Source organism: Stegostoma tigrinum, chromosome 45 (assembly GCF_030684315.1).
Source record: "Stegostoma tigrinum isolate sSteTig4 chromosome 45, sSteTig4.hap1, whole genome shotgun sequence".
Lineage (NCBI taxonomy): Eukaryota > Metazoa > Chordata > Chondrichthyes > Orectolobiformes > Stegostomatidae > Stegostoma > Stegostoma tigrinum.
Window position 1 is genome coordinate 11328933 of NC_081398.1, and position 25623 is coordinate 11354555.

The 25623-nt window shown below is 42.1% G+C and overlaps 2 protein-coding genes across 2 annotated transcripts; both read left to right on the plus strand.

The window, feature by feature from the left end:
* Positions 1-536: 536 nt before the first annotated feature.
* On the plus strand, positions 537-2823 carry LOC132207343 (probable G-protein coupled receptor 139). Its single transcript, XM_059642683.1, has 2 exons — positions 537-633; positions 1928-2823. Exons 1-2 carry the CDS (start codon positions 537-539, stop codon positions 2821-2823), a joined length of 993 nt encoding a protein of 330 aa, XP_059498666.1.
* A 10551-nt stretch (positions 2824-13374) lies between these two features.
* On the plus strand, positions 13375-20353 carry LOC132207344 (probable G-protein coupled receptor 139). Its single transcript, XM_059642684.1, has 4 exons — positions 13375-13521; positions 15163-16037; positions 18296-18493; positions 20261-20353. Exons 1-4 carry the CDS (start codon positions 13425-13427, stop codon positions 20351-20353), a joined length of 1263 nt encoding a protein of 420 aa, XP_059498667.1. The 5' UTR covers positions 13375-13424.
* Positions 20354-25623: the final 5270 nt, after the last annotated feature.

Below are 25623 nucleotides of genomic sequence, written 5' to 3' on the forward strand. Positions count from 1 at the left end.
GGATTTATTTTTATAGCTATTTGAATGAAATTTCCAGTCAAGAAGTCCGGGAAGTGGCTAGTGTATAAATCAGTGATTATAGCCTCATCGCAAACTCTTCTGTAACATGTCAATACTAAAATACCAATCTAAATACTGACAGTTAAACTCACCCATTAAGCTATTTTTCTGTGCAAATTTTGTTCTTATTTTCAAATATTGATTTTTTTGGAAAATACCTTTGTCAGATTTGTTGCATATGGGCTGCTCCATTCATGTGCAGATTGGGCTAATGTTTGGGTTTGGGAGAAGTTTTAGGAATAACTATTCTGGGCATCACTTTTTTTATTTACAAATTTCTCTTACAATAATTGGTGTATTTCATTACTTTCATTCGTGTGTGTGTAATTAGGCTCCATTAACTTGGGAACTGATTTTCTGATCTGATAAATTCTCCCTCCTATAAATAAAGGAAATGATCTCAATCTCTCAAAGAGACAACTGGCTAAATTTTGACAAGGATCATCAAAATATCCACCATTTGTAAAAGGAAAATCATGTCTCTTGGTTTTTTGATCAAGTTGAAGATTCTGTGGGCGATTACTGCTTTACAGAAGATTTATTATCCAGTTTTAGCCACGTTTAGTGTCCTGGGTAAGTTACACGTGTGGATGATGTTTCAAAAAGTGGAATACAGTCATGTTTCATCGTAACCGTTGTGCCACTTTTTATTTAGAGATCCTCCCTACGTTTGAGCAAAGGCTAGACATCAAGAGGATTCCGTTCTTCTGTTAGAATTCAGAACTGTCATATCACTTGCGAGGCACAAAAGAGTCTCTCCATCTATCTACCTGTCAGTTCTTTGTTTCTTTCTTTCATTTTCCCCCTTCTTTCTTTCTTTCTGACTGTCTGTCTGTCTTTCTTTCTTTCTTTCTTTTTCTTCTTTGTCTTTCTTTCTTTCTTTCTTTCTTTCTTTCTTTCTTTCTTTCTTTCTTTCTTTCTTTCTTTCATTCTTTCTTTCTTTCTTTCCTTCCTTCCGTCTTTCTTTCCTCCTTTCTTTCCTTCTTTCCTCCTTTCTTTTCTTCTTTCTTCCTCCTTTCTCACTATCTTTCATTTATCCTCTTTGTCTCTCTGCTTCTTTCTAAATTGCCGTTACAATGGCTTCTTCTAATGCAGGGAGGAGAATGGGATTTAAAAAAAAAGTGCGTGAGCAATTAATGAAATTTGTCCATGACCCACCTGAATGTAGCAGAACATCAAAGACTCTGACTGGCTCATTTCTGTTCCAACATTTCTTTCTTGATAGAAAATAGGGCTCCAATTTGAAAAGTTGCTCCTTTTGTATCTCTGGAAAAAGAAACATTGGTTTTGTTTTAAGCATGTTTCACGAATTCATGTCTTTTGGGTGAACATATCACAATTTATCTCTCTTTCAGCTAGTTAATAAAATCTCTTTGAGAATCAGGTACTTGATAATTTAAACTTTATTAGAATCCCTCACATAAGCAGCTATTAACCATGCAACCTAAATTTGCTGGTAGCTGATGAATGTTTAAATCTGCCCAGGATTTCAAACAACACTGTTCTGTCTCCGGAAGTGTCCTTGTGCAGCGTTGAACCAAGATATTCTGCTTTTGACTTGTTCTGCAGTTGGATTCTTGTACAATTTTCTTTCTTTGAAGTTTCTGATGGGACATTAATGATTATTCAAAAGATTGTATCCTCTCCCACATTAATTGCTGTTTGGAGAGCTCAAGTCTGAATCCTGCCTTTTCATCATGGAATATTAAACAGCAGCTCTGTGATAACATTTCAGTTTAATGCAACGTCATTGGATATCCAATAAGAATGTGCTTCAATATTTCACTGGAAATAAAGCTACAACAAACAAAAAAAAACTTCTGCATTATATCTGAACAATAAATGATCATTTTTGTCTCCTTTCAAGTTAATGTGATTGCAATAGTGGTCCTGGTTCGAGGAAAGTGCGGCCTTTCCAAATGTGTGACTCATTTCCTGGTGGCCATGGCAGGAGCAGATCTGTTGGTCATTATCTTTGATCTGATACTACGACAAATTCCTATTGCATATCGGGAGGACTTCTTTTTTCTGAATTTTGTCTCCTTGTGCAACATCCATGCTGTTATGCTTTATGCTGCCACAGACTGTTCTGTCTGGTTCACCGTCATGTTCACCTTTGATCGGTTTGTAGCCATTTGCTGCCAAAAGCTGAGAAGTAAACATTGCACCAAGAAAACAGCGTGTGTGGTTTTAGGAACAGTGACTGTGCTGAGTTGTTTGAAGAACATTTTCTGGTGTTTCTTGTATTCAAGTAGTTACTGGCTTTCTAATACCCCATGGTTTTGTAGCGTGATGTATGCTGTAATTACTTCAATTGCCTGGACTATCGTTGAATTGATGCATTACATAATTACGCCATTCATTCCATTTGTTTTGATTCTAGTGTTAAATGCATTGACTGTCAAAAATATTATATTAGCCAACAGAGCCCGCAGGAGACTCCTAGGTCAGTCAACTGGGGACAGTCCCAGTGACCCAGAGATGGGGAGTCGGAGGAAATCCATGATTTTGCTTTTTGTTATATCTGGCAATTTCATTACACTATGGATGGTGTTCATTGCTTATTCCGTATTAAAGCGATTTGATTACTTGGGATATCCAGTTCCGCTGCCAACATTTGTGAATGAGATTGGCTTCATGCTCCAGCTCCTGAGTTGCGCCACGAACACCTTTATTTATGCAGTTACCCAGAGGAAATTCAGAGAAGAGTTGAAGAATGGAGTAATGTATCCCTTCATTAAGTTGGTCAAAATAATTTGTTGACACCTCATGCCAATATTCACCGTTAATACGCCACCTCAGTTTAAATTCTTTTATATTATCTGTTTAATGATTTATTAAAATGATTTGAAGTCTGTGTGCCCACCATGGGTAGTGTTGGTGCCCTAACTGATCCTGATTTTTATAAATGGCTTGAAAGTTAATTTAAGAGGGGTGATCATTATGTTTGCAGGTGAAACAATAATTGGTGTGGTGGCAAGTGGTGAGGAGGCTAGTTTTAGATTGCAGCAGTGTGTAGACAGTTATTTGCAAAGGCAGACCATGACAAATGGAATTCAATCTTCATAACTGTGATGAGATGTCCTTGCACAGGACAAACAAGGCATTGCAATGCATGATGAACTGTTGCATGGGAACAACATATATTCAAGGCGAATGATTCCCAACCTTTTTCATCTCAATGCCCACTTTATTGAGGGAAATAAGACAATGGCACACACACTTTCTTTCACAGTACAAGTGCAGAATCAGACTCTGGGTAGAACAGAAGAGCAGACCGTCCTTGGTGTGTATGATCATTAATTCCTTCAGGTTATCAGGCCAGGTGTTTAACGTGTTTGAGAAGGCGTATGATATGCTTACATTTATGAGTCCAGGCTTAGAGTTTAGGATCAGGGAGAGCGATACTGGAACTGCATTAAACACTGCTTCGTTCTTAGCTCATATATGATGTGCAGTTCTGGAATCCGCATTATGTGAGGGATGTGGTAGTAGGTGAGCAGGTAGGACAGCACATTGCTGGGCTGTTACCTGAACTTGAGAGTTTCAGTAATGAGGAGGGATTGGACATACTGCGGTTATTTTCCTTAGAGCAGAACATATTAACACGGGACCGCATTGTGATGTATCAAACAATGAGGAGCATAGATGTAACCGATAGAAAACAAAGCATTTCCTCTTGATGGAGGGATCAATAACTGGTGACGTTGATTTACCAGGAGGTTAAACAGAGATGGAAAAACTTTTCATCCAGTGGGTGTTTGCTATCTGAAACACATTGCCTGTAAGCTTCCTGGACACAGAAACTCATATAATATTTTGGAGGTATTTAGATATGCCCTTGTAATGTATGTCATACATGGCTAAGTGCCTGGTTCTCGGGTGTGGGATGAGAACGGTAAAGTGTTTGTTGTGACAGCCATAGGATCAAATGGAGTCAGAAGAAGCATGTGTGGGTTGGGTTAGGCTCTTGTAGACGCAAGTTTTAGTTTTTTTTTTGCTCTCAGCTGTTGAGTTAGTCCTTCCCCAATTTAAAGCTGCTATATCCGGTTCTCTCTGATGCTACAAATGCCTCGAGTTCTCTCTCTGCTGTTAGATTTATTCTTTTTATGTTCCTTCTCCTGGACTGCAGAAGGTAGCAAGAGAGGGAATCTGCTTGGCTGAATTTGTCTGTGCCAAGCGAGAGCTTATGAAATGCTGCCACGTTGGAACATTTAATGAGTGAGCATTAATGAATATATGACCTTTTTAGCCATTTCAAGAGACTTAAATTGACGCAAATTCTTTTTTTTTTGTTTTTATTTTGACTGTGGTATAAGAATGAAATGTGTTTTCCTTTAAGCCTAGTAGTTTGATCAATTGATCCAAATCTGGGAAGGACCACCTTACCCTTGCCCTTAAGAAAATTCAAAGTTGGGGTCTAGGCTCTCTCCTTCATATGTATTGATTGGGTTTAGCAAGGCCCGTAACAAGGATCACTGAATTGCTACAGCACAGAAGGAGGCCATTCAGACATTGTGTCTCTGCTGGCTCTGAAAAAGAACAATTCACTTCGAACCTCTCCTCATGTCAGCTGAAGATTTGATTCTCTCCAAATGCCTCAATTGAATTTTCCTCCACCCTTATCCGAGGTAGTGCATCACAATCAAAACAAGTAGCTGCAGCATCGTTCTTCTTTCCCTCCTGGTGTCTCCATTGCCTCTTTCACCAATGATTTCCATTCTGGGTTGATGTGTTGGTGATGATATCATCAATGGGAGCCGTGTTTCATCAATCTTATCTGTGCCTGGACTCCTACTGATTTCAGAACGTAAAGTAAACCTTCAATGAACCTTCTTCATTCTACTTGAAAAGTGATTTCCATCTCTCAATTCTGTCCACCTGATTGAGGCTCCTTATGCTTTTGCAATAATCATGAACCTGTGCCTTACCCTCTTCAATATCTTCACATCTTTGCTAAAATGTGGCATCAAAAAAGAGACGCTACACTTTGTGCCAGTGAGACAGCGTCTGATACACATTAAACATAACCTCCTTGTTTCTTACATGCCCGAGTAATAAAGCCTAGATTTCCCAATAACATTGTGAAGGATTCTTGGCCTCTCATCTTTCTGAGCTCTGTTTATTGCAGCCCAAGTTGTACCAATCACTCCTGATACTGTCGTCCCGCCATCCCTGATGTTAATCGAGTTTAGATTTGCTGCACTCCCTCTTTCATCATTAATGACACGATTGCAAATCCCTCAGAGACAGCTTCTCCTGTAACACCTTTAGAATTGCATGTTTTTATTATATTGCCTGTTTGTGATTGTCTGACAAAAATAAGTTTCTTGACACTTCTTAGTGCCTCAGTGTTTTTAAAATTTCCATGGCCACTGGTCGCCTCTGAATGGGGTATTTTGAGACTTTCCAAATCAGAAAGGACCTGATATAAAGTGTCGAGGCAGCTCGAAGACTGGGAATGATGAAAGATTTACAACCTCATGGGGGCACACTCCCAAATGAATGAATGGCCCACATCCTGTGTTCCCAGTCACAGTGCAACACTGTGGTGTCTGCCAGTTATGAAGTGCCCCACTGGAAAAACAAAAATAAAGCTGAATTACTTTGGAGCCTGGACATTGCATGACACCAGAGAAGACTGCAGGGCTGGGGGAGGTCGACGTGCATAAAGTGTAAAGGTTTGTCAGCAAGTAATCCTGTGTCACTTCCCCAACATGTCCATTATGATTTAGTTGAGGAGCCTGCTCACTGGGCAGCACTGTTCCTTAGGAGAAGACTCACAATGCTCCTGCGCATCTGGCTCACTGGTCACCCTTAGACTTTACGTGTCCTCAATTCTGCAGAAACAATAACTGACACTCCTCTATGCACTTTACTCTTCTCTAAACACTTCTGCTCTCTATTCCTTCCCACGTCAATTCTTATGCCCAGCCCATTATAAATAGTCCACGTGATGTTAGACACAAGCCAAATGGCACTGAGTGCAAAATGTAAGTACGGACTACTCCAGTTATGCAAGACTTTTGTAAGACCACACATTGAGATTTGCCTGCAGAATTGCACTCTATAACTAGGAGATGATTACTTACAAAGACGTTGCCTGTGCGCCTCTCTCTCACTAGTGCCCTTGTACTTCACTTTTTTTTATTCATTTACAGTTTGAGGACACTGGCAGCGAGGCACACATTTAATAGCCATAAGTAATTGCCCAGAGGGCCATTTAAAAGTCAACCACATTGCTGTGGGTTTGAACTGACACTTAGAAATACGTGAGCAGTCAAGTTCAACACATCATAGCGAAGGAAAGTTGGCTGTTGGTCTTGTTTTCAAAAGGAATGGAATACAAAAGAAGGAGGCTTTGTTAAAAATGTACAAGGCCCTGGTTAGGATGCATTTGCAATACTGTGAACAGTTTTGAGACATTTCTCTCAGGAAAGATATTCTGGCATTGTAGGTAGTCCATAGAAGGATTATTCAGCTGGTACTAGGCATGGGGTGACTGCCTTGTGAGGAGAGGTCGATGAGATTGGGTCTGTAGTCTTTGGATTTTGGACAAATAAGAGGCAATGTTGTGGAAACATAGAAGACTGTCTGTGTATTTATGAGGTTGGATATGGCAAGATTATTTCTGCTTGTGAGAGAGTCTAGGAACAGAGAGCGTTACTTCAGAACAAGTGATTACACATTAAAGAAAGCAATGAGGAGGAACGCCATGTCTCAGAGGAGAGCGAGTCTGCGGAATTCGTAACAGCTGAGGGCTGTCAAGGTCGGGTTTTAAGAATTTTCAAGGCTGAAATAGGCAAGTTTTTAAACAGAGAGTGAATCAGGACTTGTCGATAAAAGGCTGGAAAGTACATTTGAAGATGATCTGATCAGTCATCAACTGGGTGGCACAGTGACTCCGTGGTTAGCACTGCAGCCTCACAGTGCCAGGGACCCAGGTTTGATTCCACCCTCAGGTGACTGTCTGTGTAGAGTTTGCACACTCTCGTCGTGTCTGCGTGAGTTTCCTCCGGGTGCTATGGTTTCCTCCCACAGTCTAAAGATGTGCAGGTTAGGTGGATCAGCCATGCTAAATTGCCCGTAGTGTTCAGGGGTGTGTGGGTTATAGGGGGATCGGTCTGGGTGGGATGCTTCAAGGGGCGGTGTGAACTTGTTGGGCTGAAGGGCCTATTCCCACACTGTAGGGAAATTATTGAATGATGGAGCAGACTCAGTTACCCCAAAGACCGACTTCTGATCCTAGCTCTTGTATTCCTGAATGTCCTATTCTAATCTCCCTCACCTTCTGAATGTTTCAGTCTCAAGGAACTGATCCGATGTTGGCAGAAAACCAGCAGGAAAGCTTTCCATTTCAGCAACTTGGATGGCAGGTAATATCGAAGTCAGGTGAGAATAAATATCTTCATTCAGAGACTGCTGACCGTGTGGAATTCTCACTGTACAAAGCTGTGGAACCAATTCACTGAACATACGCAAGGGATGAACTGATAGATTCCTCGTTACTAAACATGTCAAGGAATTTGGGAAGGCAGTGGAAACATGGTACTGTGCTAAAGGATCAATCATGAATAGGTTGAATATTTCAGCAGGGCTGATAGGCCAGGGAGCTGAATTTGCACGTACAAATGCATTGTATTTTGTTCAAAAAGCACACAATTTGTAGACAGTCAATGAATGTGGCATTTTATAAATTCCTACTTTAGAAATAAATCCAGTTTGCCTCCAAACCAAAACATAAACAGATTCTAAACAAGGCTTCACACTCAACATGCATTGTCTGACGTAAAATACCCCCTCTTCGTTCTGCTGATAAATTCTTTAGTTCTCTCAGGACTGTGAATTGAAAGGAATTCTGGAATTTACACAAACACATTGATCAATTAAATCCTTTTATCTGATTAAAGATTGAACAGCATATTAACTTTGTTCAATACACCGACATCGGTGGTGTGAACCTTTGATCTTTTACTTATAAATTATCTGTCTGATACTCCTCTCTCACTAACAAACGAAGACGGTGTGAGGTTCCAACAATTTGTGCTTTCAAATAAACCTGTTGGATGATAACCTGATCTTTTGTGATTTCTGACCACGTGTGTGTGAGCATGACAGTATGTGTGTGTCGTGTAGAGTGTGGGAACATATGTGTGTACATGTGGTAGAGAGTGTGTGAACATATCTGTGTGAGAGCATGTGTGATGGCACTTGCGTGTATGTATGCATGTCTGATTGTGTTTGTGCATGTGTGAGTGTGTGAATGTATGTATGTGTCTGTGTGTGTGTGTTGATTTGTGTGCGTGTGTGTCTGTAAGTGTACTTTTAAAATGTTTCTCATTCCCTTTCCCTGACCCATCTGCAAAAGATCTTGTGCTCCAATGTGGTGTCCTTTTCTTTGCACAAGAAAGTAAACACAGAATGTGGCATCGATGGTGTCAATGACAGGGGAACCTGCAATATCCATAACTAGATTTTCCTGCGACAATTAGATTTATGCTTGATGCTGTTTCTTCTCATGCAGTTGTTATAAAGCTTAGGCTGTATCCCAGCCCTGAGAACAAAAACCAAAGCACCGAAAGACGAACACTGCTCCCTGTAACCTGTAAAAGGTGTGTGAAATGTGGTGTAACCTGCCTTTCAGCAACTTCTTGTGGTTAACTCTAATTAATCCCTGCAACACACTTTAAAACCAACAGGGCACAATTTATTTGTTTAACTCTAATGGTGAGTGCATCATTTAAATTATTAACAAACTGAATAAGTCCATTCTGGCTCCCAAAAATTCCCAAATAATGCAAGATTCTAATGGTGTGCTGTTCCAATAAATACAAGCCCCACTTCTGTTAAAAAAAAAACTGTTGAATTTAGTTTCTCGAAATTATAGCAAGCTACCTCCCCTCTGGAATGTTCAGTACCTTCTCTGTTGAATCATGAGTCAGGAATATTAACTATTCGTGCAGTTGGCCCTGTTGTTATTTCGATGTTTCTTTCTCTAAGACGTAGAGGAGTCTGCGAGCTCAGGGCTGTTAGCTCTGCTGCTTTACACAGAAACAGCAAATCATCTTTTAAAAGGGTAAGGCAATGCTTACCCTCTTGCATTTAACAAACACCAAATTCTAACTTCCTGTGTCCCTGAACACAAGTACTCGACCCAAACTGGCAACAACTCACTCTTTGAAAAAAAACGAGCCATTGTTATGAAAAGACGGCTTCATTTTTTCCCCATAAAACCTTAACTCCTTTGGACTACTAGACCTATTGCTTATTAATCTGGAGTTACATGTTTTATACACATTCTACACATGTACAACATTGAACACCACCATTTCTATCTTTTTGACATCTTTCTTTGGAATTCGCATCAATCATTCATAAATAATATTTTCTTGACCCATAACACGTATGCTCTACAAATGAAATACTTGTAATATGAGATTCCAATGACATAACCTGGTCTCCATGTGTTCAAATTTTTCCAAAGGTATCAAAGCATTGAGATGGATACGTATAATCCTCTCTAATGTATTGCTTGCAGTGTGAACAAAAAATGCATTACCAACTCAATACCAAACTCTTCAACAAAAGGTACTTGGCCAGTAACCATGATGTCAGTCAAACTTTATGATGTAATTGGCTTGTCCAAATTTTTCCACAAGACTTTCAACCTTGGATTTGGGTAAATATCAGATTTGGTTGCAGCCTTGAACTTCCGATATGTACTCATAATTGTTGAGGAATTGGGAAGTGTTATAATCTGTGAAGTCCACACATTTTGACTTGTCTTAATGATGTCTTTTTGGAGCTTACTTCCACTTCCTGCTGATTTAATGTGGCTTTAAGAGGATTAAGCCGGTACATGTGTTGCTTTGTCGGCACAACATTCCCTATACAACCTCACGCACTATAGTCTTCCCCATCTTATTACTGTCTCGGTCCTCATACCACTGTAAGAAAAGTCTTTCAACAATTGTCTGTTCCTGGGACATTTCGCTCACGAGCATTTCCCATTCCTTAATGGAATTCGTCATTATTTGATTTATCCTGAGGCCCATCAAAATACAAATCATCTCGATTTGATTCCTCACTCTGAGTGGTAGTAAGTAATACCTGTTTCTCTTGTTACCTTTCCCTGTCATAGTAGTGTTTCAGCATGTTCACATGACACACTCAGTAATATATATTTTTCGTTCTGGCATCTTTACCAGATAATTCAAAAGAATTAAAATGTTCTGAATTGTGTAGGGACAACTAGAACTTGCTGTGAAGAAATACCCTACCACTGTTAGTGACACCGATACTTTATCCTGACAAACAAATGTGCAACTTTCAGATTTCTTATCTGCTCCTTGTTTCATCAGATGCTGTTCTACCTTCACCTGCAGTGTAGATAATTCAGAGCCTCTGTTTAATTTTTCTCTCCCCCTCAGATACATAATTCAGCTGTGAAATCTCTGGTTTTGGACCCATCAACTTTTCCTTCATTAATTTTAAAGTCCCTCTTCCTTTTTGTCTGAATATCAGTTCAGACAAAGTGAACTGAGTCAATGCATTTGTAGCATTTCCAGTAGCAAATAATATAAATGGGATACTTCTATCCCAATAATTAGGTTAATCTTGACAATCGACTCTCAGCATGGACTTTAAGTTCTGATACTATCTTTCCAATGCTCCCTGGGATTCAGGATGGTATGCACTTGATTTACAGTGTTTGATGGCTAAACTACCCATGACTTCCCTCAACAATTTGTCAGTAGGATTGGTGCCTTGGTCGGACTGAACCACCCTGGCTAAGCAATAACAGGTAAAAAAAGCAAGCAACATCTGCACCCACCTTTTTTGCCTTTGCATTCAAAAATGGAATTACATCCAGAAACCTGGTAGACACATCTATTGTGGTTAGCAAATACTGGCTTCTATTTTTGTGGTTTTAGGCAGGGAATCTGCACAACCAAATGTGGGATTTGCCACAAAAGGCTCCGGATTTATTCCTGCCTGTGCCATCTGACACGCATAACATGTGCGGTAAAATTCAACCACATCATGATGAAATCCAGTTCCATCAGAAATGCTTCTCGACCTTAGCCTGAGTCTTCCTTACACCCTGATATCCTACTGCTGGCAATTCATTTGCTAACCGCTGTCTTTCATATCTATACAACACCTCCAACACAATCTGGTGAACCTCTACTCATTTCCCATCTGCACCAACCTACTAATGCCTCCATTTGCACCTTAAGATTTTATCCTTAAGGCAATAGCATTCTGGAATATAGTCTGATTCCTTTTCCAATTAGACTTTATGATATAAATCTATTATTGTCTCATCTTTTTGTTGCAACTCCATTAATCTTTCAGAACCAAACACCTCTGCCTAGTCTTCTACATGCTTAGGGTTTTTGTTACCATTGCATGAACCTGAGCGTCAACTAACTGGCCATCAATTCGCTCATTTTTGTCTTTTGTTTTCCTTTCTTGCTTTAAGTTACGACTGCAGGATCTTGTCCCCACACAGCCTGGAAAACCTCCAGTTTACTTTTATTTTAAACGCCTACATTTCCTGGATTTCTCTCGGCTTTTACACGACAGTGGGTATCACTCCCACCTGTGATCCAGCTGTATTGTTTCCACGAATAAACTGTATTCCAGGAACAGCCAATTTTTCAATCCTTCCCCACTACCACATCCCCAGTCTTGATTGGACTTTCTACTCTGATCTTACACAAGGGAGCGGTACTCCTCTCTCTATTGATTTCACAGATTAGCAGTCTCTCAGGCAATATTTCAGAAGGAGTGCAAATATTTTCATTTCTTTTTATCATAGACGGGCTATGTCCTGTATATTTCAATATTTTAACTTGTTTACCTATGCCCTCTGTTCGACCTGAGTAAATCTTACCCAACAAGAGGAAGTCTTTGACAAGATTGGGCGTTATCTTATGATACAGACCATAACTAGACTGTGCACTCTGCTGCAGCGCCTTCAGTTCTCTCATGATTTCCTTCACTGCCTCAAGTAATCCCACTGGTTTAGCCTCTGTTGCCACATCTTCTTTTCGCATTGACTCTCTTAAGCCATCAGCAGTATGCCTTTGTGAGTCTGACCTTACTGCAGTGAAAACACCTGAGGCCTCTCACCGCTTTTCCGCTCTCTTGTGTTTCTTTTTCTGCATGTAGCAAAGCGCTATCCTCCGACACTTCTGCCATCTACAATCCGACCCCACCACCAAAGATATTTTTCCATTCCCTCCCTAGTCTGCCTTCCGCAGAGAACACTCTCTCCGGGGCTCCCTTGTCCACTCCACACTCCACCCCACCACCAAGCCTAGCACACCTGGCACTTCCCCTGCAACCGCTGGAAGTGCTACACTTGCCCCCTCACCTCCTCCCTCACCTCCATCCCAGGCCCCAAGATCACTTTCCACATCAGGCAAATGTTCACCTACACATCTAGAAATGTGGTATATTACATCCGCTGTACACGGTGTGGCTTCCTCTACATTGGGGAAACCAAGCGGTGGCTTGGAGACCGCTTTGCAGAACACCCTCACTTGGTTCGCAACAAACAACTGCACCTTCCAGTCGCAAACCATTTTAACTCCCCTTCACATTCTTTAAACGACATGTCCATCCTGGGCCTCTTGCAGTACCAGACTGAAGGCACCCGAAAGGTTGCAAGAACAGCAACTCATATTCCACTTGGAAGCCCTGCAGCCCAGTGGTATCAATATGGATTTCACAAGCTTCAAAACTTCTCCTCCCCCCACTGTATACCAAAACCAGTCCAACTCGTCTCCGCCTCCCGAACCTGTTCTTCCTGTCACCTATCCCCTCTTCCTACCTCATGCCGCACCTCCATTTCCTACCTACTAACCTCATCCCGCCCCCTTGGCCTGACGAGGTGGTGTGGTTTGTGAGGACGTGAGCAACGCTCCCATTGAATTATGCCAATATCGTCTCTTTAAATCCTGACAGTTAAACTCCCCCATTATAATAATCATGTAATTTTTGTTCTTAATTCCCACTATTGATTTGTTTCAGAGGATGCTGTTGTTTGAATTGTTGGGCATGACCTATTCTGTTCATGTGCAGAATTTGACTAATTCTTGGTTTTCAGGAGAAGGGATAGGATTAACTGGTCAGGACATGCAGTGCTTATGTAAAAATTCCCCTTACACTAGTTGTTGATTTTATTACTTGCCCTAGTGGTTGTAATTAGGTTTCATTAACTCGGGAAATGTTTTTCTGTTCTAATGAATTCTCCATCCTATAAATGAGGGAAGCTTTCCTAACCTCTTAAAGAGACAACAGCCTTATACTTAACAAGAGTCATCAAAATAACTATTATTTATCAAAGGGAAATCATGTCTCTGAGCTTTTGGATCAAGCTGAAGATTCTGTGGGTGATTACTGATGTTCAGAAGATCTACTACCCAGTCTTAGCCACGTTTGGTGTCCCAGGTAAGTTACACCCTGTCAACGATGTTTCAAAAAGAGGAATATAATCATTTGTTTCATTGTAAATTTTCTGACAGATTTTTTTAGTGATCTCCCTCACATTTCAGAAATAAGTAGACATCAAGAAGAATTCTGTTCTTCTCCAAGAATTCATTGACGGTGTAAGACATGCGAGGCAAAAAAATTCTTTCTCTCCTGCTGAAGGATCTAAGTCCTCACATCGATTCTCCTGCTCCTCTGATGCTGCCTTACCTGTTGTGTTCCTCCATTCCACACTGCAGTGACTCTGTTTATCTATCTAGCTGCGCTTTCTTTCTTTCCTTCATTCCTGCTTTCTTCCTTTCTTTCTTTCCTTTCTTTCCGTTCTTGTGCTCTCAAGCTGGGTTAAGATTGGGATTGTTAAAAAACTAACGGCAATTAATAAAATGTATACATGACACAACAGAACAGAACCAGACATCGGAGATTCTGAATAGTTCATTTGTCTCCAGCATTGCTGTGCTTGTTGGTAAATGTGGCTCCAAACTGCAGTTATTCCTTTTGTCTTTCCTGAAAAACCTTTTTGCTTGTTTTAACATTGTTTCACTGATCCATATGTTTTTGGTAAACAATTTATCTTTCATTCCGATACTTATTACAAATTCTCACAGAACATCAAGTACTGAAACAATAATTTGAACTTTATTGTACCCCCACGGAGAAAATCTAAGCCAAGTAACCGAGTTTAGGTATTATCTGAATAATGGTGAATGCTGCCCAGGATTTCAACTGACAGTGGTCTGTCTCTGGAAGTGCCCCGGGTTCAAACTTTAAGCAGTGTTGTTCTTTGAAATGCTGCTGTTGTTTCGTTCTGCTGTTGTATTCTTACACAATTTTGTCTATTATTAATGTTTCGGATACAGCATTATTTTTGATTTGAAAGATTCTTTCATTCCTATCATTAATGACAATTTGGAGACCTCAAGCCTGCAGCATGCCTTCTCACATAATGTCACGCCATTGTTCCTTGCTATATTTGGCGTTGGGTGTCTGTCTACGAAACAGCTTTCCCTGCAGTTGGCCCCTTTAGCTCGGCAGATTATTGTTGCAGACAAATCTTAGTTACTTATTTATTGTGAAGCAGCAGTTTATCAAACAAGCGCTATGTCCTTTCTCTCAGGAAGAAGATTGTTTTCATTGTTACAGAAATTCCTTTTGACAAAGAATGCTTCATTGGAATGTTGTTGTAACTGCTTTTATTACCATTTCTACTTGTCCCATTCATTTTCAGAAACATTGTATTCAACAGTCATTGCTGTTTCTCTCCTTGTGTGACAGGTTATTATTTGTTCAAACAATGAACAGTTACAAATGTTGTGAAGTTTATACTATCAAATACGGTGTTGTATTTTTTTTTTGTTTGTCTCGTTATCATTGACTTGGACTGCAGTCTTTCCATTCTCTGACAAATAGCACATTTAGATTCATTTCTGGATTGAACGTTAAACAGCACATTTCTGATAAGGTTTCATATTGATGCAAATACTTTAAATACTCATTCAGAATTAATTTCACCATTTCCTGGAAATAAAGCAAGCAGAAAAGAAAAGCATTCCTGTGTTATATCTGAGCTATAATTGATCATTTCCACTGTCTTCTTTCAAGTTAACATGATTGCAATAATGATCCTGGTTCGGGGAAAGTGTGGCCTTTCCAAATGTGTCACTTATTACCTGGTGGCCATGGCAGCAGCGGATCTCTTGGTTATTATCTTCGATCTGATACTACGACAAATTCCTATCACATATCGGGACGAGTTTCTTTTCCTGCTTTATATTCACTTGTGCAACATCCATGCTGTTATACTTTATGCTGCCACAGACTGTTCTGTCTGGTTCACCGTCATGTTCACCTTTGATCGCTTTGTGGCCATATGCTGCCAAAAGCTGAGAAATAAACATTGCACCAAGAAAACAGCGTGTGCGATTTTAGGAACAGTGACTGTGATGAGTTGCTTGAAGAACATTTTCTGGTATTTCATGTATTACAACAAATACTGGCTTTCTAATAGCCCATGGTTTTGTCGAGTACCTCCAAATGTAAGTTCTTCAATTGTCTGGACTATTATTGAATTAATGCACTATATAATAACACCATTTGTTCCATTTATTTTGATTCTACTGTTAAACGCATTGACAGTCAGAAACATTATATCAGCCAACAGAGCTCGGAGGAGAGTCCTGGGTCATACGCCTGGGGCCAGTGCCAGTGACGCAGAGATGTTGAGTCGGAGGAAATCCATGATTATGTTATTCATCATATCTGGCAATTTCATCGTGCTGTGGGTGGTATTCATTGCTGATTCCATATTGAAACGATTTGATTACTTGGGATATCCAGTTCCTCTGCCAACATTCGTAAGGGAGATTGGCTTCATGCTCCAGCTCCTGAGTTGCTGCACCAACACCTTTATTTATGCAGTTACCCAGAGGAAATTCAGAGAAGAATTGAAGAATGGAATAATGTTTCCCATCACGAAGGTAGTCCAGATAATTTGATGAGACTTTATGCCAATATTCATGGTTTATCCACCATGTCAATTTACTGTCTTTTAGATTATCCATTCACTGGATTATTAAAATGATTTGAAGCCTGGGCACCCACCAGGATCAGCACTGGTGTCTGAAATGTTCCTGATTTCTACAAATTATTTGAACATTTATTGAAGAGGTATCATCAGTTAGTTTTCAGATGATGCAAGCATTGGTGTGGTGGCAAGTAGTGAGGAGACTAGTTTTAGATTGCAGGAGTATGTAGCCAGCTCGTTGGAAGGGCAGACGGTGTCAAATTGAGTTCGGATGTTCTAATTGTAATGTGATGTACTTGCACAGGGCAAGCAAGGATATGTAATGCATGATGAGCTGTTCCATGGGAACAATATATATTCAAGGTGAATGATTCCTAAACTTTTCAGTCTCATTGCCCACTTTAATGAGGCAAGTAAGACCATGGCACACACACGTCCTTTGAAATCGCATATGCAGTACCCTAGCTCCACAGTCGCTCAGACAGACATTGATATGCATGATCATTAATTCCTCTGGTGTCAAGTCACGTGGATAAAGTGTGGGCTGCTTACCTTTCTGAGTCCAGGCTGAGAGTTGAGGATCAGAGCAGGTGATATTGAAACTGCATTAAACACTGCTTCTAGCTTAGCTCATGTATGATGTTCAGTTCTGGTTTGCAGATTTTAGAAGGGATACGATAGTACAAGAGAAGTTGAAAGGGGAGTTACCTGGATATTACATGGGTAGGAGAGTTTTACTTCTCCAGAGAGATTGATCAGACTGTGCTTGTTTTCATTAGAGCTGGGGAGATTGATCAGGGACATCATTGAGATGTGTCAAATTATGAAGACCACAGATAGAGTAGACAGAAAACCAAACTATTCCTCTTGATGGAGGGGTTAACGACCACTGGCATCGATGTAAGTTAATGAACAGCAAGTTTACAAGAGATGTGAGTAAAACCATTTCATTCAGTAGTTGGTGGTATCTGAAACTCGCTGCCTGTAATTTTTCTGCACGCTGAAATCTATATAAAATTGAAGAGGTTTTTAGCTATGCCTTTGCAATAACAAGGGATTCAAGGCTAATTTGCACATTCTCAGAAGTTGGATTAGAATGGTGAAGTGTTTATTTTGACAGACCGAGTCTTAAATGCAGGTAAAAGAAGCATGGGTGTGTGGAGTCAGGCTCTTATAGACACAGGGCTGTATTTTTTTTGCTCTCAGTTGTTGAACTAAAATGTATTTTGCTTTAAGCCTCGTAGTTTGACCAATTTAACCACATTTGGAAGGCACCAGCTTACCCATGCCGTTATGTAAGACCAATTAGGGTCGCGGCTATCTCCTTTAAATGCATTGATGCGATTTGCTCTGGTCCAGAACAAGGACCGCTGAATTGCCACAGAACAGAATGAGGCCACTCAGACATTGAGTCTGTGCTGGCTCTGAGAAGTAAGAATTCACTTCGTGCCTCTCCTCGTGTAAGGCCATGATGTGATTCTCCCAAATGGCTCACTTGAATTTTGCTCCACTCTTATCTGAAGCAATGCATCCCAATACAAACAATGACCTGCAGCATCACTCTTTTCTCTTCTCCCGTGTGTCTCCATTGCTTCCTTCACCAATGATTCTGATTCGTGTTTTATTTGTTTGTGATCCTGCCAGCATTGTTTGCCTATTTTTATCAATCTCTATGCTGCTGGCCCCCTTTTGATTTCAGAAGCTGAAGTAAACCCTCAATTAACCTTCTACATTCTACTTGAAAAGAAGTGTCCACCTCTCGATTCTGTCTACCTGATTGAGGCTCCATGTGGTTCAGTTTTATTCATGAACCTGTCCCTCCCCCTCTCCAATATCTATTTGATACAGTGTGGCATCATAAACCAGACAGTACACTTTGTGCCACATTGAACGTAACCTCCTTGTTCCTCACATTCCCGGTGTAATCAAACCTTGAGCTCACAATAATATTGTGAATGACTTACTACCACTCATCCTCTAACCTTTGTTTAATACAGGCCCAGTTGTACCAGTCTCTCATCATACTACAGTCCTGCCGTTCCCGGTATCAGACGAGTGTACATTTGCTGCACTCCCTCTTCCATCTTCAACGACAAATATGCAAATCCCTCAGGCACATCTTCTCCTGTAACACCTTTAAAATTGTATGTTTTTTTTATTAGATTGCCTCTTTGCAATCGCTTGACCAAAATAAGTTTAATAACATATTAGGTTCGTTTTTCAGAGGCCTTCACAGACTTGAGGCAAGAGCCAGACTCTGACTTGGTTACAAAACCACAATCCTTTATTATTAAGCAAGTACAAGCTGCGAGGATCACTGTACACAACCCGGCACAGAGTGCTGAGCATCGTGAGCGATTCTCCCTGAACAGGGGACAATCCGTGCTTTTATACCCTTGGAATCGGCAGGTATTTAAAACAAGTATCACATCTGAGAACAGGATACATCTTCGATCATCACAACGTATATGATAACAACAGGATGCGATTGCAAGTGGTGTGACAACTGCCTGGTTTGATCAAAGGTCACTGACCTGTCCATCTCAGCAGAAACAGGGGGAGGTAGCAGTGTAGGTAGAGCCATAAATATGACAGAGCTTAATGCTTTTTGTGTTGACAGATGTTTCACACCCCTACAGATGTTTCACACCCGATCGTATTCGGGCAGGAATCTGAGACAGTGATCATATCCCCCTGTATGAGGAGAGAAGGAGCATAAAAAATCATGGGATGTTAACCCATTAACATCTCAATCCCTCCTTTTGTCATTCCATGACCACCTATATTGGGTCCGAGAATGGAGCTACTTGTCTGTCGGTAATAATTCAGTGACAAGATTTCAGGCGTACCAGGGACATGTAACAAACAATTCAAACAATCAATAAGACAACCAACTCATAGAGTAGGTATAAGCCCCAAGAATCGCCCCGAAGCCATCCCAACCATTCTTCCCCAGTCGAGGTTTTTCTCTGTGCTGTTGCAACTGGCTTGGATGGCCTGCGTAACATTATCGGATTCATTGGTAACATGGGTAATGCATTTATCCCCTATAATTGTACATACTTCTCCGTTTGAGCCAGCTGCTAGTCCACTACATATTGGATTTGCTGAGCATAGATCTGAACTTCGGCTAATTCTCGATTCACTGCCTCCAATGCCAACATTGTGCTATTTCCCAGGGCGGTGAGTCCACACATAAGGTATTTTTGGTTTTTAGTGCACACCACCCCTGAGGAGAATCCCAAAGTGACAATTCCCAGGAAGCCATATCCCAGGGGAGAGCCCACGGTGATCGGATCCTGCCACTCAGCGCAAAACTCCTTGCTTATGGAGCATGTGACAATTCATCGCCGAGTATGTGCTTGTTCGGGACATTGGACCGTGAGAGACCCAATGGCCCCAACAGCAAACAGCATCAGTAATGTTGGAGTAACAGTAGAAAAGGTCCCATTGAGAAGGAAAGCGACTTCCTTCTTAATACAGGAGCAGGTAACGGACTCATGTACTATCTTGTAACTATTCCAGAAGGATTGACTCTTAAATGGTTGGATGTCTGAGGAGTTAAGTGGAAATATCCCATACCCCATCTCTGCATGGGTGCCATTACATCTCCCACAGGCCCACTGTATGCCTGAAGTCACATTTCCCAGGCTTGATTCCAAACAGAGGCAGTTCAATAGCCCTCCTTCCACTGTACAAGTTTGTTTTAGACACTGACGTGGCCAGGGGGCATCATGGGGATGGTTGGTGACATTTACGAAGACATATACACAACAACTTCCAGTACCATTAAAACAAAGTGGATAGATGGTAGGATCTGTGCAGTTGGCCCTTTCCTTCCCGGATTTAGGCTTAGTACCTGTACAACCGGAGGGGCCATTAACTATCAAATCCACACACCGACCCTGCACACCCCTCCTCCAAGTTCCTCTCTCTCCTTGGCAAGGCTCACCAGAATAATCTCCTTCATGGAGTTGGTAAGTGTTTCATCCCAGGGTTGCTACAAATAAAGCCTCTACAGACTTTGCTGGTGGATAACACACTGTTCAATTACCATGCAGTTGGATATGTGCATTGTAAAACAAATTGTCCTCCAGGCCTAATAGGCCATGATACCACAGAGTGCAAGTGTAGTCTTTAGGCCGTCTGAGGGCCCCATCGTTTACACTCACTCAGATGGATCCAGCCACTCTGTCCTCGAACTTTGACAGCCATGAGCGTCTGAAGGAGTATCTGGGGGTCCGAGCTTGGAGCGATCCCAGTCATTGATCAGCACGAGGTCTCTCTTCTGCTGCCTGGGGGTGTGCATTCTGGTCGTCTGAGCTCTGATCCATTGCTTGTGATGGTGGTACAAATGTGTGCGTTACCTGTGAATGGAGAAACTTTAGAGACAATATTAGCTGCTCAAAGTATCTTTGCATTTCCTCTCCCATAATAATTAATTCTCTGTGGGCAGGTGGGTCTGTGTGGCATCATAACAGGTCCTACTGGGCCGGCCATAAATTATTTCTGCGGCAGACAGTCCAGTGGTCGAGTGTGGGGTAATTCTCATATGATACAGAGCTAAAGGCAAGACCTTCAACCAGTTGACACCTGTTTCAGACATTAACTTAGTTATTCTGGTTTTAAGATTCCCATTCACCTTTTCCACTATCCCTGCCGCGCTAGGATGATAAGCACAGTGGAATTGTTGTTGGATGTGTAACACGTCACAAAATTCCTCATTAACCTTTCCTACAAAGTGGGGGTCATTATCAGAACTAATTTGTCGAGGCACTCCAAATCGCAGTATTACTTCAGTTAGTAAAAAATTTTACCACCATCCAGGCTTTGTTATTTGTCTTTGGGAAAGTCTCTATCCGTCTACTGAATTCATCTACAATGACAAGACAATACTTGTAGCAGTGTACAGGTGGTAATTCAATGAAATCCAGCTGAAAACATTCAAACGGTCTCCCTGGTAAGGGTGTTCTTCCTGGTGAGCATCTCACTCCATGACCAACATTGCTTTGCTGGCATGTCAAACATGAGGTTGTATGAGCCTGTCGGAAGTGCCACCAGGTACAGAGCATGATACCACTCATTCCCTCCTTGCAGCTCTGGGTATTAGAATCAATGTGCAAAGGCAACAAAGCATCAGGGATACACACTTGGCCGACTGGGGTCACCTGAAGGCCTGAGGACGCAGAATGCAATCATCCATGCACCTTGTAAACATCCTTGACAGAGGCAGGGGTGATCCCGTAAGTGCTGAACAGTGATGAGATCTGGCCCGTCGTGTTCAAAGAAGATAAGTGATTGCTGATATAGGCACAAGAAAAGTGTGATCTGTTTGGCAGCCTGATCAGCCTGAGCTTTTCCCTGAGTAACTGTAGAATCATCGGAGCCATGGGCAGCACATTTGATAATAGGCAATTGTTCAGGGAAGAGGATTGCCTGGAGAAATTTTTTTAACATACAGGGAATTCTGGGTGGATGTACCTGAGGATGTTAAAAACCGACGCTGAGACTATAAGTGGCCGAAATCATCGGAGATGCCAAAGGCATACCGAGAGTCAGTGTAAATATTCACTGACTTCCCTCAGGCTAAGATGCAAGCGTGGGTAAGGGCAAAAAAGTTCTGTTTTCTGAGCAGGCACCGGGGGTCAAATGCTGCTGATTCTAATGTAGAGGCAGCATCAACAATCGCAAATCCAGGGCGGAGGGTACCCAAGGGAGACATGGAGGAACTGCCATCAACAAACTGGATAAGGTCCGGAGAAGGGAGTGGGTAGACAATAAGCTCTGGGCGTGGAGAGGTGAGAAATTGGTTCCTGAGTAAGCAGTCATGTGGGGGTTCTAAGAATTCAATTGTTGGTGGGGGGGGGGTGGACCCAAAAACACGACAGGGTAAATAATGGTGCAGAAAGAGAACGTCAACAGGGGATTGTTAAGAAGTGCGACTTCATCGCGGCTGAATATGCCTGGCTAAGGTCTTGAGCCTGGCAGGAGGTGAGGAGGGGTGCCATGGCATGTGTGGTACAGTCTGTAAGAGGCTGGTGGAGAGTAACATGAGAGGCCATACTGACGAAAGAATAAATCGCAGGAAGAATCTGGGAACTCGGGGCAAAGCCTGAGCTACAGAGTCCAGGTGGGTAGAGTAGTAGGTAACTGGTCATTTGTGTTCACCGTGAGTCTGTGTCAAGACTCCAGTAGCACATCCATCCAGAACATTAACATATAGCTGGAAAGGCCTGTCATATAAAGATCTTCCCAAAGCCGGGGCTGCAACAAGGGCTGCTTTCAAATTTTGTAAGCACTGACGTTTGTTCGTCAGAGAAGGTGAAGGTTTTTGGGGCTTTACAAGAAGCCAAAGGGGTCAGTAGTTTAGGGAGTAAAGTTACAAGAGGGAGCCATGGTCGACAAGAATGAACCAATCCTATAAAGGCCCTCATTTGGTCAGGGGTGGTGTGCAAGGTGGTCGTAGGAATGGGTGCAATACGCTGAGGGGTGAGCGTGCGGTGGCGGTGGTCAGGGCACAGGCGATTGCTGTGTCTCATGGTGGTGTTGAGATGCCTGTAGGTGTTGGTTGGTCAAAGATGGGGAGAGTTATGGAGAGGGTGATTGACCTAGTCGGGTGGGGGTGCCTTCTCCAGTTCTCCTCGTCTTGTTTATCTATGTCATTACTTTGGAACAACATCGGCAAGCCCGATATGTCAGGAGGTACCTCCGATTTTTCTTTATCAGCAATTCGGCCTGCCACTTTGATCCCGGTTCTCTATTTCATCTTTCCCTTTCCAGCCCTTCTCGGTTAACCCTTTCCCTTTCATGCATTTTATGATCCTCACAGTGCAGCTTTAAAACCTCACAGGTTTTTGGTTTCCCCCTATTATTACTTACGCTAATCCCTCGCCAACGTGCATTATCCTCCCAGCTGGCTGCTTAGATTTATTTGTACAGCAGTCTTTTACCATGTGGATCGTAATGTTTTCCATTTTGTCCCCGGATTACATTTCCAAACTGCCTCTCCCGCTTTTATGAATTTATCTATGAGAGCCCCAATGGCCCACCAGCAAACAGCATTGGCAAAGTCGGAGTAGCGGTAGAAAAGGTCCCATTGAGATGGGAAACGACTCCCTTCTTAGCATGGTAGTAGGTCACGGACTCATGTACTATCTTGTAACTGTTCCAGGAGGATTGACACGTAAATGGTTGGAAGTCTAAGGAGTTAACCGGAAACATCCCACACCCCGTTTCTACCTGGGTGCCATTACATCTCCCAAAAGCGCACTGTCTGCCTGAAGTCATATTTACCGGGCATGATTCCGAACAGAGACAGTTCAATAGCTCTCCTTCAGTCGCACAAGTTCCTTTTACATTCTGATACTAATTTATGAAACTGACCTGAAAATGACAGACAGGTCTGAGTCTGCCTAAGACATTTGGTTGGTGACATTTACGAAGGCATATATTCATCAACTTCCAGTACCATTAAAGCAAAGTGGATAGATGGTCGGATCCGTACAGTTGGCCCCTTCCTTCCCAGGCTTAAGTTTAACACCTGTACAATTGGAGGGGCCGTTAACATCTCACAAACCAGGCGATTTAGCACCAACATGTCAAATTTCTACCTGAGCCGGAGGGACTCTGCGATCCAAATGCTTCATTGTGGACTTGGCAGTTTAATCTGCCTCCAGACCAAGTGGAAAACCAGTCTTGTGCGTGTGGCCACCAGAGGTTTGCAAGCACCTTTTACCATCAGAAACTCGCAGGGTGGATGTTTCCCCACTTCAGTCCCGGCCATAGCTTTTGGGAAAGTAGTGGATCTTTTGTAGCTGATTATTTTCGCTGTCGGAAGGAAGGTTCCACCGAAATTTGTATTCAATCTCCACCTTGCGAGTCATGGAACTGATGCTTTGCAGCTTATTAAAACTCACAACTGAAAGAATTTCCTCTTTGATCAACATCCTCCCCCACTACCCTGTGGTTTGCATGACAGCTTGGAAATTATCTTCGCCTCAGACATAGGAGGAACTGCAGACGCTGCAGATTCTGAGAAAACAATGCGTACAGCAATTTGAACGCAGCAGGCCAGGGAGCATCAGAAGAGCAGGCACGCTGACATTTTGGACTGAGACCCTTATTCAGATGTATTTCTGAAGAAGGTTCTCGGCCCAACACGTCAGCGCTCCTGATCCTCGGATGCTGCTTGGCCTGCTGTGTTCATCCAGCTCGAACCTTGTTTTGTCAACTGTCTTTGCCTGTCTCCTCCATTTCAATGGGATTTCAAACGCATTTTATGTTGTCTGTTTAGTTTTGTGATTCCGGTTGTTCTGATACAGCAGCGATCTGCTGAATTGCTTTGCTGCTGCCTCATTGCATGCATGATCTTTAGTAGCATGAGACAAATTCATCTTCTGAGTTTAGTTTACCGGTGCCCTCTACTTTGGTGTGTAAGAGAACTTGTCTTGATGTAAAGCCTTCACTAGTTTCGCACACCTTTCCAGTAAAACTGACCCTTTGTATTTCCCCAGCATTGTTAATGACAAGAAGTTAGAAAATTGGTATAATCTGCCTCTCACCCCTAATCTGTGTTAAAGGCGTGTTTGGATGAAATAAATGCCTGACAATCACTTGATAATCAAAAAGTAATAATGTAGTTAACCAGCTCTAACAATGAAGGAATTAACTGAACTATTACCAAACTGAACAATTCCACTCTCACTATTAATTATTCCTGAATAAAACAAGATTTGCACGGTATGCTGTTCCTATAAATACATATCCCACCTATCGAAACCAAACAAAGAAATATTAGAATATCAGAGGTAGTAGGAACTGCCGCTACTGGAGTCAGAGAAAACATAGTGTGGAGCTGGATGAGCATAGCAGGCCAGGCAAAGCATCAGAGGAGCAGGAAAGGTGTCGTTTCAGGTCCAGACCCTATTTCAGAAATCGTGGAGGGGAAAAGGGATCTGAAATGAATAGAGGGCATGGCACATGATGACAGAATATGGTTCGAGGAGCAGTCAGGTGGAGAGAAAATGGACAGGGCAACGAAGCAGGGATGAAGTTAGTTCAATGATAATAGGAACTGCAGATGCTGGAGAATCCAAGATAATAAAGTGTGAAGTTGGATGAACACAACAGGCCAAGCAGCATCTCAGGAGCACAAAAGCTGACGTTTCGGGCCTGGACCCTTCATCAGAGAGCTGGTTCAGGTGAGTGTAGATAGGGAGTTGGAATGGGGGTCGGTTAGTGAGGAGGGAGGGCAGGTAGATGGGAGGGAAGACAGGGAGGTCAAGGAGGCTGGTCAGTGAGGTGATTGGACAGGAGAGGTATGTGAAATGACGGACAGGTCAAGGAGGTAGGGGCAACAAGAGGTTGTTCTTGTGATAAGGTCTTGGATGGGTGCATTTTGAATCTTGTAAAGTCCACATTGAGATCATTGGTCTGCAAGGTTCCCAAGCAGAAAATGAGGTGCTGTTCCTCCAGCCAACAGGCGACATGATTGTGGCACTGGAGGTGTCCCAGGATGGATATGTCATCAAAGGAGTGGG

Coding starts and splice junctions, on each gene's coding strand:
- LOC132207344 (XM_059642684.1), top strand. CDS start 13,425: ATGTCTCTGAGCTTTTGGATCAAGCTGAAGATTCTGTGGGTGATTACT. Junction 16,038..18,295: donor TAATGTTTCCCATCACGAAG/GTAGTCCAGATA, acceptor ATAACATATTAG/GTTCGTTTTTCAGAGGCCTT. Junction 18,494..20,260: donor TATACCCTTGGAATCGGCAG/GTATTTAAAACA, acceptor ACACTCACTCAG/ATGGATCCAGCCACTCTGTC.
- LOC132207343 (XM_059642683.1), top strand. CDS start 537: ATGTCTCTTGGTTTTTTGATCAAGTTGAAGATTCTGTGGGCGATTACT. Junction 634..1,927: donor AGCCACGTTTAGTGTCCTGG/GTAAGTTACACG, acceptor TCTCCTTTCAAG/TTAATGTGATTGCAATAGTG.